Source organism: Camelus bactrianus, chromosome 1, assembly GCF_048773025.1.
Source record: "Camelus bactrianus isolate YW-2024 breed Bactrian camel chromosome 1, ASM4877302v1, whole genome shotgun sequence".
Classification (NCBI taxonomy): Eukaryota; Metazoa; Chordata; class Mammalia; order Artiodactyla; family Camelidae; genus Camelus; species Camelus bactrianus.
The window spans coordinates 78,707,214-78,722,667 of NC_133539.1; the positions used below are offsets into that span (position 1 = coordinate 78,707,214).

The 15,454-nt window shown below is 32.9% G+C and overlaps 2 protein-coding genes across 5 annotated transcripts in view; one reads left to right on the forward strand and one right to left on the reverse strand.

Annotated features, from left to right (window-relative positions):
- The window catches only part of NAALADL2 (N-acetylated alpha-linked acidic dipeptidase like 2), a 1,180,713-nt gene that overhangs the window by 956,098 nt on the left and 209,161 nt on the right, over window positions 1-15,454 (reverse strand). The gene's annotated exons all lie outside the window — the stretch shown is intronic.
- On the forward strand, window positions 538-1,011 carry LOC105063306 (large ribosomal subunit protein eL39-like). The gene has a single exon (XM_045511275.2). It carries the CDS (start codon window positions 856-858, stop codon window positions 1,009-1,011), a length of 156 nt encoding a protein of 51 aa, XP_045367231.1. The 5' UTR covers window positions 538-855.

Below are 15,454 nucleotides of genomic sequence, written 5' to 3' on the forward strand. Positions count from 1 at the left end.
TTCCTTGGTTGCTAATTCCTTCATTTATAAAATACAGGAAACGTAAGAACTCATGGAGGTGTAGCACCTACAGCATTAAAGTTATTTACATTTTTTGAAATCAAGAAAATCAACCACTTTTAAAACCACAGTGTTAATAAACTCATAGCTTAAAGGAAAAAAAAAGCTGCATAGGACCATTTGCAAACAGAATATATGCTTCTTTTACCTGTGTATTTCTCACATAAAAAGTATAAAAAGAGAAAATTGATATATGCTATGGCCTATTAATATTATTTAGTGTCACTGGTATGAGCAGTAGAGCAAATGTTAATTTCTAAAACAACCTGGATACTTTAAAATATATGTTTTAACATTTTTACAGAGCTGCCTTTTTTTAAATGAATTGCATTCTGTTACATTAAATGGAATATGCTGAGTATAAGCTATCTTTCTTAATGAGTCAAGTTATGTTCTTGTGGGACACTCTATATATTTATAACATCAGAGACTTAGAAGGTATATATGGTTATTTTTTATATACAGAATGGCTTTGAGAACAACTAGTTTTTTTTAAAGGAAGAAATAGGAAGGAAGAAAGGAAGGGTAGTAAGGAGGGAGAAAGAAGGAAAGGAAGGAAGGGTGTAGGGAGGGAGGGTGTGAGAGAGAAAAAGGAAAGAAAAGGAAAAGGAAGGAAGAAAGGAAGAGGGGGCAGGGAGGGAGAGAGAAAGGGAGAAAGAAGGAAGGAAATTTTTTCAATTTTTTTTTCCTTCCCATCACTTCTTCCTGCTCTGCTCTTACTGGATCTTACTACTACAATCTGCTGACTTATTTAAATACTATATAGACTGTGTGCGGTTGAATTTGGTCCTCGCCATGTCTTCTCACAAGACTTTCAGGATCAAGCAATTCCTGGCCAAGAAACAAAAGCAGAATCATCCCATTCCCCAGAGCATTCGAACGATAACTGGTAATAAAATCAGGTACAACTCCAAGAGGAGACGTTGGAGAAGAACCCAGCTGGGTCTGTAAGGAGCTGCACATGAGGTGACACACGTATCGATGTTATGTCACTTGCATCATTCTGAAAATGGCACTACTTTCTATATAGCTGGATGTGTTTGGGGACATGATTATTCTCTGTGTCAGTGTTTCTGCACTATTGCTTTGGCTCGGTAATAAATATGTGAGATTTTTTTCATTGGAAAAAATAAAAATACATACATACATACATACTATAGCCTAAATGAATATCACTTATTTTTCCTCTATTCTATTTGTGCTGATTGTAGGATTAGTGACCTGTGACTGAAAAAGCAGTGCTTTCCCATGGGCTTTGGAAAGAGACAGACCTGGGTTTAGGAGGGGATCTAATCTGAATTCTGAAGTTCACCATCCTGGGAACCTTAGTTAAGTTGCTTAACCTCTCTGGACCTCAGTTTTTTTATCTTGCTAAGTAGGGATTATAGTATCAGTCTCCCAAGGCAAAAATTGAACATTCAATGAAGTCAGGTCCTTTCCCTCCATTTTTTAGAAGATGGTTTCTCATCCTAGGTCTCCTATTAAGTGCTCTGTTAGCATCATTTCACCTCTCTGGTTCTCAGGTTCTGTGTCAATAAAATAATGAGGGCATGGGCTCTTTGAATCTAACTTTCTGTGATTTTATTTTGAATTGCCCAAAGCAGGGCTTTAACTTCTTATTTCAGCTGGTAAATAACCTCAAAGAAATAAAAGGCAAAATGGCCCTGAATCAGGGTTAATAATACAAATTACTAAAATTAAAAAATGATAAACTTTTAACTAGTATGTGATCTTAAATCGAAATAGATGATGGGAATGATAACCCCCAAAGTAGAATACTTCACTGAAAAATTTTTCAATGACATATTTTATAGTTAAAGAAGGAGACTGCTTGTAAGAAGTTATTTTTAAAATTGAATTGCATGCATATCAATGGGTCCTGGAGAAAAATTACTCTAAAATTTCTAAATTTCTAAAGAAATGCTTTAAAGCATCATTTCATACTATAATTTAATACTCCATAAGGAAGTCATAAGCATTTGGAACCAGTTGGAAGGAGCAGTTACTAATGACACATGAAATATGGATCCTGAAAATGTAATTACTGTATTGAGACTATACTTCAGAATTGCAGGGAAAAAATCTCGGTCACCTTTTATCATGGGTCTCTGAAAAGGACACATTTGTCCTACTAAACAGAAAGATTAAATGGTTCATCTTTTTCCAGCCTTCTTCTAATTAAGATAGGGTTTCTTACAAATGGAAGGTATTTTAAACTTTTGTATATTGTTAAATGTGTAAAAAAAAGATGGGCCTGTCATTTCTTCCTCCTTCTTATCTTGCAGTCCACAGCATTATTTTCACACTACAGCAGATGAACCAAAAGTCTCTGGTGCATCAAAACCAATATCAACCTTCTTGAATTAATTACTTCCCTCAATCTCAGCTTTATAATGAGTATCTGTGGGAATTGGCAAAATTTAAAAAAAAAAAAAAAAAAAAAAAAAGAGGCACCAGCAAGGTGGGGGAATATGTTCCTGTAAGGCCTATTTTCTTTCCTCCCTTTTCTACCATTAGATTAGTATTCAGGAAGTAAAACCTCACTTCTGAGGATGATCTCTTATTTTAAACAGTCTAGGTTTGCAGACCATTGAGGAAGAAAAGTCATTTTCAACTCCCATGTTACAAAACCAAATGTACCATGGTCTTCTCAGTTTTTACACACAACGAGGCCTTGGAAAAAAAAATTCTAAAATCTCACACTCATTTTCTTTATTTGTGTCTCAGGGAATATTATTATGTCACAAATATAAATAAAGCTACCAGCATTTCTTCTTCAACAATTCAGAGATGGAGCTGTCTTCTGGAGCTAGGTTTTCAATAACACCTTTATTCTGTGATTGATAACACACTATTAACACAGTGATTCTCAAACCTAGCTGCACATCAGAATAATCCCTGGATATTTCATATATATGTGTATGTATATATACCAAGTAAAATAAATGTAATATATAAAATAATAACATAAGATATAAGATATATATCTATCTTTGGGCTACATTCTTAGAGATTTTGATTAGGTGGACATGAGCCAGGAATTTATTTTTCTTATTAGATGAACATTGGCCTGGTATCTTTTTTTTAATAACCAATGTGGAGAATCACTATATTAACATAATTCCTACTATTAAAATGCAATGAAAAATATATATACCTATATTGTGGTTTAATTCCCATATGTTTATATTGTATTTTCTAAAAATATAACACAAATATGGAGTTCTCTTTTATTGATAAAGATTGTATTAACATAGCAACACCAGTCTTGCTGCATCATCATATTTGGAACGTGGTTTGAAAGATCCATTACTTAAAAGGCATGAAGCCAGCCCCCTTTGCAGGGGAAAACAAGCAAACAAAGTCAATGAATGATAGATGTGATAGTAGTCTGTCTTAGATACCTACCTGCTCAGTCATTCACCACCAGGGTTAATTGGTTGATCTGGCTAACTAAACAGGTATTCCATTTAGCTCATCTGTCCATAGGTCAACTTCCTAAAGCTTTCCATCAGACAGGTTGACATTTTCAAATAGAAAAAGACTATTTATTTGTTAAGGATATTCTACATGATGAGACCAAAAAAATGAATGACAAAATGAGGTCAAAAGGAGAATAAAGATGGAAAAAATCCAATGCTAGGACTAAAGACTGGTAAGTAAAATATTTGGAGCAAGACACATACCAGCTAGAGGAGAACTAAAAATTGAACTTGGCATTTTAGCAGTCAAAGGAAAAGAAGAAACAATAAATTATGCCATTCATAGTCTCGAAAACAAAAACAAAAACAAAAAAACAGCTGCTTGGGAAAATCCTATTTCAGATCTTCCTGGAATTGAAATGCAGGGGAAATACCTTCAGTGGATCCTCCTACAGAGGACACTGGCACACAGTAAGCCTTCCCTACAACATCTACACCCCCTCCTCAGACCCAGTCCCTAAGTAAGTACAACTTGTTTTATTAGTTTCTTTGTTATAATGCTTACTAACACAGCCATCAGAAAAGAACTAAGGAGAAGCCAAAACAATACAATGCAAGCAATTTTTCTGTAACCATTTAGTTTAATCCTGAATTACACACACTATTTCTTGAAATGGGTTTTTTACAGATTATTGGGTGTAAATGATAGACAGATTTAATACGTTCCATTGTTACCCAGACTACGAGTAGGAAACCTACTCCCTAGTGAAACTTTAAAATGCCTACCCATACTGAAACATCAAGCTTGTCAACTTCAACACAATGGTAAGATAAAAAACATGTGAGATCATTACCAGCACTTTCTTTTGAAAGAATCCTAAGCTTACTCCATTGACAGATAAGGAGTATTAATCATTTTAATCTGGCTGGAAAACATGTAAAGCACATAAAATTAGTAAATATATAAAATAATGTGAACATTGCATTCATATGACTTCTGATTTTGTGCAACATAACTTCTGATAAATCCTTTAAACTGGTTGAAACAATGCATGCCTCAGTATCTAGAAGAATTGGCTTACCACAAACATATCATAGTTTTAATTCAGTGAAACACTGAAGAACAGCTTCCAAAATTGATTTAGATTTGGGATAGGATTATCTTAAATCATTCTTTCTGGACAGTAATCAGATAGCAGAGTCAATTGACTAATAACAGCCATTTTCTGCCTTTGACCTTAAAAATTGTCAACACTGTAAAGGCAAATGCTTTTCTTTCTCTTTTACATGTAATGCTGCTGGGTTGGAGATAGTAGTAAAACTATTAATAAGGACCATATGGGTAGAACTCATTTGAAAGTATTATTGTAACATTATGTGTTTAGAAGACAGACAAGATAAACCCTTGTTTATCCCATTAGAAATTATTAAACAATTCATCAAGAGACCATTCTGACCATTTCAGGTTCTCAAAGTAGTTTTAAGGTTATATTGAGAATCAATAACTCATACAACCTAGCTAATAATGAATTTATGTCTGGGAACAAAGGTAAAAGAAAAGTCAATCCGATCGGTAGAAAATTCTTGTGTATTTTCTGAAACATTCTACACACTGTGAAAAAATAGAGTGATATAACAACCTCAAGCAGAATATTGGCCTGAGAAGTCCAGACTTTTGACTTATCAAGAAAGAAACATATATATAGTCCAGAGAGAAAATCTAGTAAGCTAAATAGTCTAGATCTGGGGAGAATACAGATTTGTCATTGAAAAATGGAATGGGCTATAGTCTAATTTTAATTAGAAATAAGCATACTTTGTAAGTTTATCTCAGTGGGTAAATAAATTGGGAAAGGCCAGAGCCATGTGTTACTTTCCTGGAAGTAGAAAAGCTGGGTATTTTACTTAATTAGCCATAGTATATGATAAAGTATAAATGGAAAGCATAATTCTGCTGCTGTTATGGAGTTAGTAAAAACATTGGGATTGTCTGATAAAAACTACTTTTACTTGCATGGAGAAAGTGGAAAAATGAGATACTTTGTATAAAATTGTGATAACTCAAGTGACCTTTTTGAAATTTGGTTTCCAATGTTCCTCACCAATCTAATGCCAGATTTCCTGTTGTTTGGACCAATCTGAATCACCAAGGTGGCTTGGGGAATGAATGCTACATGCTGAAGAATTTCAAGACAGCATCTCTTTACTTCCAGAAGGTGCAGTATATGGATTTGAAATTGGAGCTGCTGCAGCCAATTTTCCTCTAAGGAGGAAAACACTGGAACAGAATCATGAGAATTTCAGATGAATGGAGCCAGAACTCTTATAAATCACATCTGAAGACCACCCTACTCTACCTCTGAAATTTTCAGTGAAGTAGCTGTATTAGTTTTATAATGCTGTATAACAAATTACTGAAAACAGCCGCTTAAAACAACACCCATTTATTAGCTCACAGTTCTGTATTTCAGATGTTTAGCACAGATATAACACTCAGTATATTAGAAGGTTGAAATCAATGTTCTGGAAAGTTAAGTCACTCCCCAAAAATTCTATGAAAAAAAATCATTTCATTAACAAGATCATTCTTCCTCTTGGCATGACCCAGTTCCTTGTGGTTGTAGGACTGGTCCCTGTATCTTTCCTATCAAACAGGAAGTTCTCTTAGCTGCTAGAGGCAGCCTAAATTCTTTGCCACATGGCCCCCTCTTTCTTCAAGAAGGCAATGGTGCTTCAAGTCTGTCTTGTACCTTAAATCCCTGATTTCCTCAGTCAGAAAAAACTTTTTGCTTTTAAAAGTCTTAGATGACTAGTTCAGAATTACCCAGATAATCTCCCTATCATAAAATCAACTAATTTGACACCTTAGTTATATTTGCAAAATCCCTTCACAGCAGTACCTAGATTCATGTTTGACTGAGTAACTGGGAGAGAGTATATGCCAGGACTAGGAATGTTGGGATATCTTCACAGAATTCTGCCTACCACATAGGTCAATTACTATTTATTGATATTTATACCAGTTTGAATCACATTTTCTATTCATTTATAAGCAAAAGCATTGTAACTGATACACTCCTCAAAAAAAGGGACATGTATGTTGAGGTTAAATGCATTCAATTTGTAACAACACTGATTCATCATAAAAAGGAACAGATTCCCAGCATACAAGCCTCATGAATTTGACAAACAACAGTGACCAGTCCATCTTAACATCTTCCAATTTCACATTTTCTTAGACAGCTAGCTACTGAAAGGTTCCAGAAAATAAGTATGGTTGCTAATATTTAGGACTTTTTGCAAACAAATAATAAAGCTTACTAGAACAGTCAACATATCAAAAATTTTACCTATAGTATCTTCTCTGACTCCAGTTCTGAAAAGGAATCTTGATCTCTCTGATAAATTAGTTTTATGACAGATGATTTGTAGAAACTACAATGTAGTCACTCTTCCATACATACTGCATTTGTTCCTTAGATCAAGCCAAACCATCAGAAGACTACAAATTTGGATTATATTGCCTTTAGAACCCAGAATCATCTTCCCAGAGTTATATTTCAATATTAGACCTTCTTTAATCAAAGAAATTTGTCACTGCAAAAAATCCATTATCATATCATTTGTCATTCCCTATATAAAGTTCTCCATGAGAAATTTCTTTGAGAGTTAAGTGACAGGAATGGATATAGTTTTAAAATTATAACAACGAATATGATGGAAACAGATCAGGACTCCTTCCTCACTTTGACTGCCAGAAAGTTTACAGACACTTCAACTATCAATTCTAATGAATATGTATGACATTGCAATAGCAAGTTTGTATTTTTCTTTTATCTTATTTTTCACTTTGCTAACATTCCTGTTCTTTTTTTTTAACATTTTTTATTGATTTATAATCATTTTATAATGTTGTGTCAAATTCCAGTGTAGAGCACATTTTTCAGTTATACATGAACATATATATATTTACTGTCATATTTTTTTTCTCTGTGGCTAATATTCCTGTTCTTGATGCTCTGTCTAAGGCATCACAAATCTTGTGGCAAATGAGGCTGAATTTAAATAAATGAATAAATAAATTTCATATGTCAATCACAAATAACCTTTTGCAAATGTCTGAATTTTGTTTGGAGAACATCTGGGGTTAAGAAGTTCAGATTAAGAAATAGATAGGTCTTTCTTACTATAATAAAAAAATTATCCAAAAAGATTGTATTCAAATAATGTACTTCCTTTTTAAATAATATAAAGTTATTCCTAAACAAAACAAACCAAACCCTGTTAGATTTGAAATATTAAACATGGGAAATTCCTTTTCCACTTCAGTATTTCTAAGATGCCTCCTTTAAAGTTCAAATTTTGAATCCTTTAAACTCATAGTCCTAAGCACAATAAAACTACATACAATGCTATTAATTCAGGCAAACTGAAAAGGTTATTTAAAAAAAAGGATTCATATATGTGGTAAGTCAAACTCTGTTTCTCTTGAGCAACAGAGGCATATTTGAAGAACAAATCTACAAACAGAAAACATCTTTTCATTCCTTAACAAACTAAAAACAGCATTGCCTATGATCCAGCAATTCCATTCCTGGGCATAAATCCAGAGAAAACTCTAATTCGAAAACATACATGCATCCCAATATTTACAGCAGCACTATCTACAGTAGCCAAGACATGGAAGCAATCTAAATGTTCATCACAGGTGATTGGATAAAGATGTGGTGTGTCTGTCTGTCTGTCTGTCTATCTATCTATATCTATATCCAATGGAATACTACTCAGCCATAGAAAAGAATAAAATAATACCATTTGCAGCAACATGGATGGACCTAGAAATTATACTAAATGAAGTAAGTCAGACAAAGTCAGGTATTATATAATATCACTTATATGTGGAATCTAAAAAATGAAACAAATGAACTTATTTACAAAACAGAAACAGACTCATAGACATAGAAAACAAACTTAGGGTTACCAAAGGAGAATGGGGGGTGGGAGGGATAACTGGGAGTTTGGGATTAGCAGACACAAACTACTATATACAAAATAGATAAACAAGAAGGTAACACAACACTGTAAATCAACTATACTTCAATAAAAATATTAAAGTTAAAAAGAAAAAAGAAAATATCTTTTCAACATTTGACTCATAAAATGTATATGTGGAAGTTTTACCATTTTACAAAATGGCATTCATTTACAGTTACATGTTATAAACATATTGACCATTAAGAGATTGTTGCTAAGGTTGGAAGAAGAGGTAGCTCAGAAGAATGCCATTTCTCAGAATAGACTTACAGGTTTAAATTTAGCACATCTTGCTTGAAATTTTGATTTAAAATATGAAATAGGTGATATATTACTCATTATTGTTTTAGTTCTCCAATGGATCAAGTATATAAACTTCAAAGAAACAAACATATTGACAAGTAGTAAGTTGTGTGGGTGGCAATAGCTTAAATAATATTCTGCTTGGCATAGGGGAGTTTCCCAATGGAAAATGCCTTTACTTTGCTAAATGAGACAAATTTCTGTTTTGTTTCTTTTATTCATTATATCCATAGCTTCCCACAGACAGAAAAGGGGAGGGATGAGGGATGGGTAGAAGAGACAGTAAATAAAATGAGTACGACCATAAAAACTACTTGTACTCTTTGATTTATCTATATCTTTTCAAATGGATTTTGTTCATAAATTGCCTATAGCTCCTTATGTAATGATCAATTTTAAATTCTTAGAAGGATTAAAGCTGGAGAATTTCTATATTGATAGTGAAAAAGAGTGATGGACTGGAATACAGCTAATTGTATTAAAATGATCAGCTAACTATATTACAGAATACAGCCAACATCCCATCCCATATATATTTGTGTCTGCGTTATACATTTATATTACAAATACATATATTCATATTCTCTTATCAGATATATGATTTGCTATTCCCTTATCAGATATATGATTTGTAAACATTTTTTCCCATCCAGCAGACTGTCTTCTCACTTTCATGATAGGGTCCTTTATAGGACAAAATTTTTAATTTTGATATAGTACAATTTACCTACTCTTTCTTTCATTGTCTGTGCTTTTGGTGTCATATCTAAGAAATTACTGAGTCATAAAAAGCTACTCATGTTTTCTTCTAATAGTTTTAACTCTTAAGTTTAGGCCTGTAATCCATTCTGAGTTAATTTTTCAACATGATATGAGATAAGGATCAAACTTCATTCTTCTGCATGCGGATATCCAGTTTTACCAGCACAATTTGCTGAAAAGACTATTCTTTTCCTACTTTTTTAGCATCCTTGTCAAAAATCAATTGACCATAAATGTGAGGGTTTATGACAACATTTTTATTGTTATTTTATATGTGCTTTCATTAACTGGTCTTTTACTAATACTAATTATTCTCAAATAATAAGCACTTCCTTTGGCTAAATTTTACACTGTAATGAATTTATTTGCTGAACAAGTAGGAAACTGAAAAGTAGAAGTGGGGGTTAAGTAGGAGACAGGAAGAAGAGCATTTTAATGGAAGGAAAACCAAATTAGGAATCTTGGAACTTAAACAGTTAGATCTGCAGGCCAATAGTTATCTGCAAAAATTCACTGGGAAAGTCATGTCGCATGTGTGAAGTATAAGAAAGAATGGCCTTTCAAGCTGAATTAGCTCTCCACTTGAGAGGGTACTATCTATCCCTTAATAAATCCTCACTTGACTTTCTTAACCTCCCTGTCTTGTCTCTGAATTCTTTCTGCAACAAGGCAAAAACCTAATCGCTTGGCAACAAAGTAAGTGAGTTCTCACTTCTTTTACAAGGCACTAATTTCACTCATGAGGGCTCTGTCTCCATGATTCAATTACCTCCCAAAGGCCCCAACTCCAAATACCATTATATTAGGAATTTGGCAGTAACACATGAATCTAGAGGGACACAACATCCAGTCTATAGCATATATAAAGATTCAGAAATGTCACAGAACAACTTATGCTCTTCAGAAGACAACTACTATGAAATGAGTGAGTCTGATAATTACCTATAGGGCATGAATTGATGATTTTTCACCTATATTCTGCAAGTTTTGATCTGCTTTTCATCACAATGTGTATGTGTGTATATGTGTATGTGTGTGTGTGTGTTTGTGTGTGTGTGTGTGTCTCTAACTTTGTCTCATTTATCTTCCTGCATGGTTGTTTTTGGCATTATAAACAAATCTATTTGTATGAATTTATAATTAATAATTCAAAATATATCAATACTAATAAAAAGATTAAAAATACATCACTTCTAATAAGCATTCTTCTTTCACTTCAAGTGAATATTCCCCTTGTCACGTTAATACACTGTAGAATACTCTCTGACTATAATATTTTTTCAAGCTTACATTTGAAATTACAGAAAATAGGAGTCCCTAAAAGGCAATATTTATTTCTGTAGTTAGTTCTTCCAAGGTCTCACTTTTGTAGTCAGTGAATAGCACTAGAACACTTTACCATATCACAAACACAAAAAAGGGGAAAAGTGAGAAAACAAAGCTAGGTATTAATGAGTGAATGACCTTCAGCCTGAAGCTCCCACATCTCCGAGTTCATTCCATTAGAATAAGTATTATGGTACCTCATAGTACATGTCCTCTTTCTCAACTGACAGATAAATAAAGTGGACTCTTCTTTTCCAGAGAGTTTCTAATTTAAACCACTTAGTGTTGAAGCCAGCATAGAGAATGCGCAGACTTTAAAAAACTCTCCTGCCACAGGAGGCCAGAAAGCACGCTTCCCCAGGATTTCAGAATATTGTTTTAGCTGTTCCAAGATACAGCAAAAGAAAAAGTAAAACTCCCAGAGCGGAGTGGAGTATAAGATGTCTATAAAGTTAAAAATGTCTTTAATTTTAAAGATGTTCTATAAGGTTAAAAATAAAAACAATTTATAGTGGGATATTCAGAGAGGGGAAGTAACTTGGTTATTCAGTCCTTTGTCTTCTTTACTTTTCATGCTGAGCACCATACCTTAACTGAGGTTATAAAACCTACAAGATGACCTTGTGTAACTAAAAATCCTATTAAACTACCCCAAAATTTCCAGGCCCTGCCTTTACAGGTGATGATGATTTCCAGGAATATTAAATACTCTAATTACAAACTTCATTAATAAGTCTTTCACAGGCATTCATGATCTAAAATGAGAAAATGATCACTTATTATCAAACACCTGTGGTCAGGATAACACTGAATCCTGAACTCTCATGACTTCCAGGAAACTAGTCAGCCCAACTGGCCCAGTGTATTCTTTGCTCTTTAAAAACTTAATATTGCTGCTTCTCACTTCACTAATCTCATCTCTTTATGTTGTTCACTTACTGACATTTTCTTATCAATTACTAAACTTTAAAAGTCCACCCTCCACTAGGAAACCCTTTCTGAATATTTACAGGATCATTTATTTTTAGTACTTATTATTTGAAATTTACTTTCTGCTACCATGATTTTTTTTCCTCTGTCTGCTTCCCCAAGGGTAGTGTGAGCTCTTCGAAAACTTAAGAAGAATCTGAGGTAACTTCATTTCATGTTGATCTCTTAACCTTATGGAAACCATCCACATAAGTGAATCATAAACTGCAAAGTACTAAGAAAGAGGAATACACTATAACTGCACTGGATTTTAGTTGACAAATTTTGTATCTGCTGATTGAGCAGGTACAGAATCTTATGCCCCTTTATATCTCTAGAGCTTAGATATTCATAGTCAAGAGAGAAATAAAAATTAAAATGACAAAGAGGTACCAATGCATAGCTATTAGACTGACCAGAATTAAAATGACTAAACATACTAAACGTTGGGAATGTGGGGAAACTAGAATTCTCATACACTATTACTGGGAATGAAAAATGGTACAACTACTTTGGAAAACAATTGGGCAGTTTTTTACAAAGTTATGGTCCAGCCTTTCAACATCTAAGTATTTACCTGAAAGAAATGAACGCATCATGATCACACAAAGATCTGTACACAAATGTTCAAAGTACCTTTATTTATAATAGCCAAAATCTGAAAACAATTCAAATGTCTATCAGCAGGTGAGTGGATAAACAAGTCTGGTATACCCATATAATGGAACATTTCTCAGCAATGAAAAGAAACAATCCATTGGTAATTACTACAACATGAATATAACTATTCTGAAAATAATTATTCTAAGTAAAAGTAATCAGACTAAAGTGTTTGTACTGAGTGATTCAATTTAAATGAAGTTCTAATCTATATAGTGGTGTAATTAATCAGTAATGACAGTAAGCAGATCAGTAGTTGCCTGGGATTGGGGAGGGGAGTGAGATGAGGGATTGAAAATGGTTATGAGGAAACTTCTGCAGGTAATGGATGTCTTACTATCTCCATTGTAATGATGGATCCACAGGTGTAAAGATATGTCAAAAAAATTCAAATTCTACATCTTAAATACTGTAATTCATTGTATGTCAATTTTACAACAATAAAGCTGTTTGAAAAAAAAAGGCTAAAGAATTCTTGGAATAAAATATCCATATATGTAACCTGATGAAGATAACAATAAAGAGATATCATTTCAGGTGTCTGACTAGTGTACAGCCTCCCTTCCCTTTTCTGGCATCTGTTCAACAAGTTTTAGTGGTTCTTCTTAAGTACATGTAGGGTATAATTTAATATTTATTAAAATATTCTTGAAAATGATTATAATTTTATACAATGTTATATAATATTAAATTATATAATTATTATAGTTATAAATTTATTGAAATTTAATATATATTTATAATTATGAATTATAAACATATAGTTATATAATCATTCAACAAGTTGAAACTAACTTCTCAGTGCATTTAAAATATAATCCAAACACTTTCCCATGGTTTGAAATATTTCTTATTTACCTTTTTAATGTTATAACACTCTTAAGAGTAGATCACTATGCTACAATCATACTGGCATTCTTTTTGTTCTTCTCCATTGAGAACATGACAAACTCCATTCTGTCTTAGAGCACTGCACTTGCTGAAGCATTTGTTAAACTTTCCTCAGCTCATGATTTCAACTCCTACCTCCTCAGGTAAGCCATCACCAGAATACATTCCAAATAGTCAACTAACCCTTCTTAGTCACTCGTTATCACACCACCCTGCTTTATTTGCTTTATTGTATGAATTTCTGATTTGTCCTTGTACTTATTTACTGGCTATCAACTCTTTCATCACTTGAATGTAAGTACAATGGCCATGAACTCTGTTTTGTTAATCTCTGTAACCCAGAACATGCTTGGAACATAGGTAGGTAATGCATAAATTTTTTTTTATAGATAAAAGGTCATGTATATAGCATGTTTTCAGTATTGGACCAAGCCTATTGCCAATAGGTATTTACTTTGAAATGGTTGTCTCATGGAGACCAATAAACTGATTTTAAGTGGTTAGCTTTGGAAGCCTATTTTGATGATAGTTTTGGCCATTTAATTAGATTGAATCTACAGTTACAATGACTAGATGTCAACAAGTTTCAAGTAGAATACAAAGTTGAATAAATTGAATTTTAGTCAAGTTATTTTGAAAGTGATGTTATTTTTAAAACTTGAAGTCTTTACTAATTTACTTCTACAATCTTGTCATTATTTGCTAAAATAGAAAATTTGTAGCCAGAATACTATAACCTAGGAAACTGTCACTTTGAGCTGTTTAGTGGACTAGAGAATCATGGGACATTTCCACACAGAAAAATTAGATCTCTCACCAAATGTAATTTTTGTCACATTGATGGTTTCAGAAGAAGTAGGAGAAACCTTCAAATAGCAAAACGAATCAACAACTAAGTAAATAAATACAGTAAGTAATCTAAAGCATAGTAGGAACATTGAAACGGACATTCCCAGCAATGTCTATGCAACGGAAATAATTAAATTGACACTCCCAGATTCTGCTTGGGACTGTAAAGGGGGACTAAGTTTTCCCCAAATCAATAATTCCCCCAAATTCTCAGCAAAAGTAAATACAATCCCTTTCCACAGAAAGGCATCTTCACTAGGGCCTCACATTTTCCACAGATCAAAATCAGTCATATATGAGTTCACAAATAAAGCTTATAAACACACCAAAACCAAGACCTCATGAGTGTTATTTGGCGGAAACAACAGAAAAAAGATTTATAACCAAAAGAAAATTATAAATTAGAATTTATAGCTAGACACAATAGAATGACTATGTGTGATATTTTGACAGAAATATCTTATGGCATCATAAAAAAGAAATAGCAACATTTTATTATCAAAAATTACCAGGAAGTGTTGAAATAAGTCAAATTATACCTTAGAAATAAAATATAATTGTTTTAATTAGAAATGTATGGCTAAATGTCTGCTTACACTCAACTGAATATGGAGTATAAGAAATGGATGATACAGCTAAAGAAATTACTCATATTGCATCAAAGAGAGTAAAGATAATGAAGAATTTAAGGAGTTTAAAATATTTTCAGGGTCAAATGTAAAGGCTAGTATTCATCTAAATGGGGACAAGGGGAAGAGAATGAAGGAAAGGCAATATGAAAGAGCTATTCAACTTGGAATTTTCTATAACAGATAAAAATAATAAATTTATATAAACAGGAAGCATAATGGATTATAAACAGGATGAAAAATAAGTAAAAGTTTAGAGATACAAAGGAAACTAAAGCATCTCAAAAACAAGAAGAATATTTTCAAAATATCAAGGAGAAAAGACAGATCTCTAGTAATCTGACAGATTGCAGACTTATCAATGGTAGCTATAAAAGCCAGAAGACAGTAGAATATCTTCCAAATCTCGGGAGGAAATTATTATCCATCTAGATTCATAAAGCTGGTAAAATTTCTTTCAAGAATGAGGGTAAAAATAGTATCATATAAAATTTATGATAGACTTTACTTATGGTAGAAATTACTACCAATATATGATTATAAACAAAG

Coding starts and splice junctions, on each gene's coding strand:
- LOC105063306 (XM_045511275.2), top strand. CDS start 856: ATGTCTTCTCACAAGACTTTCAGGATCAAGCAATTCCTGGCCAAGAAA.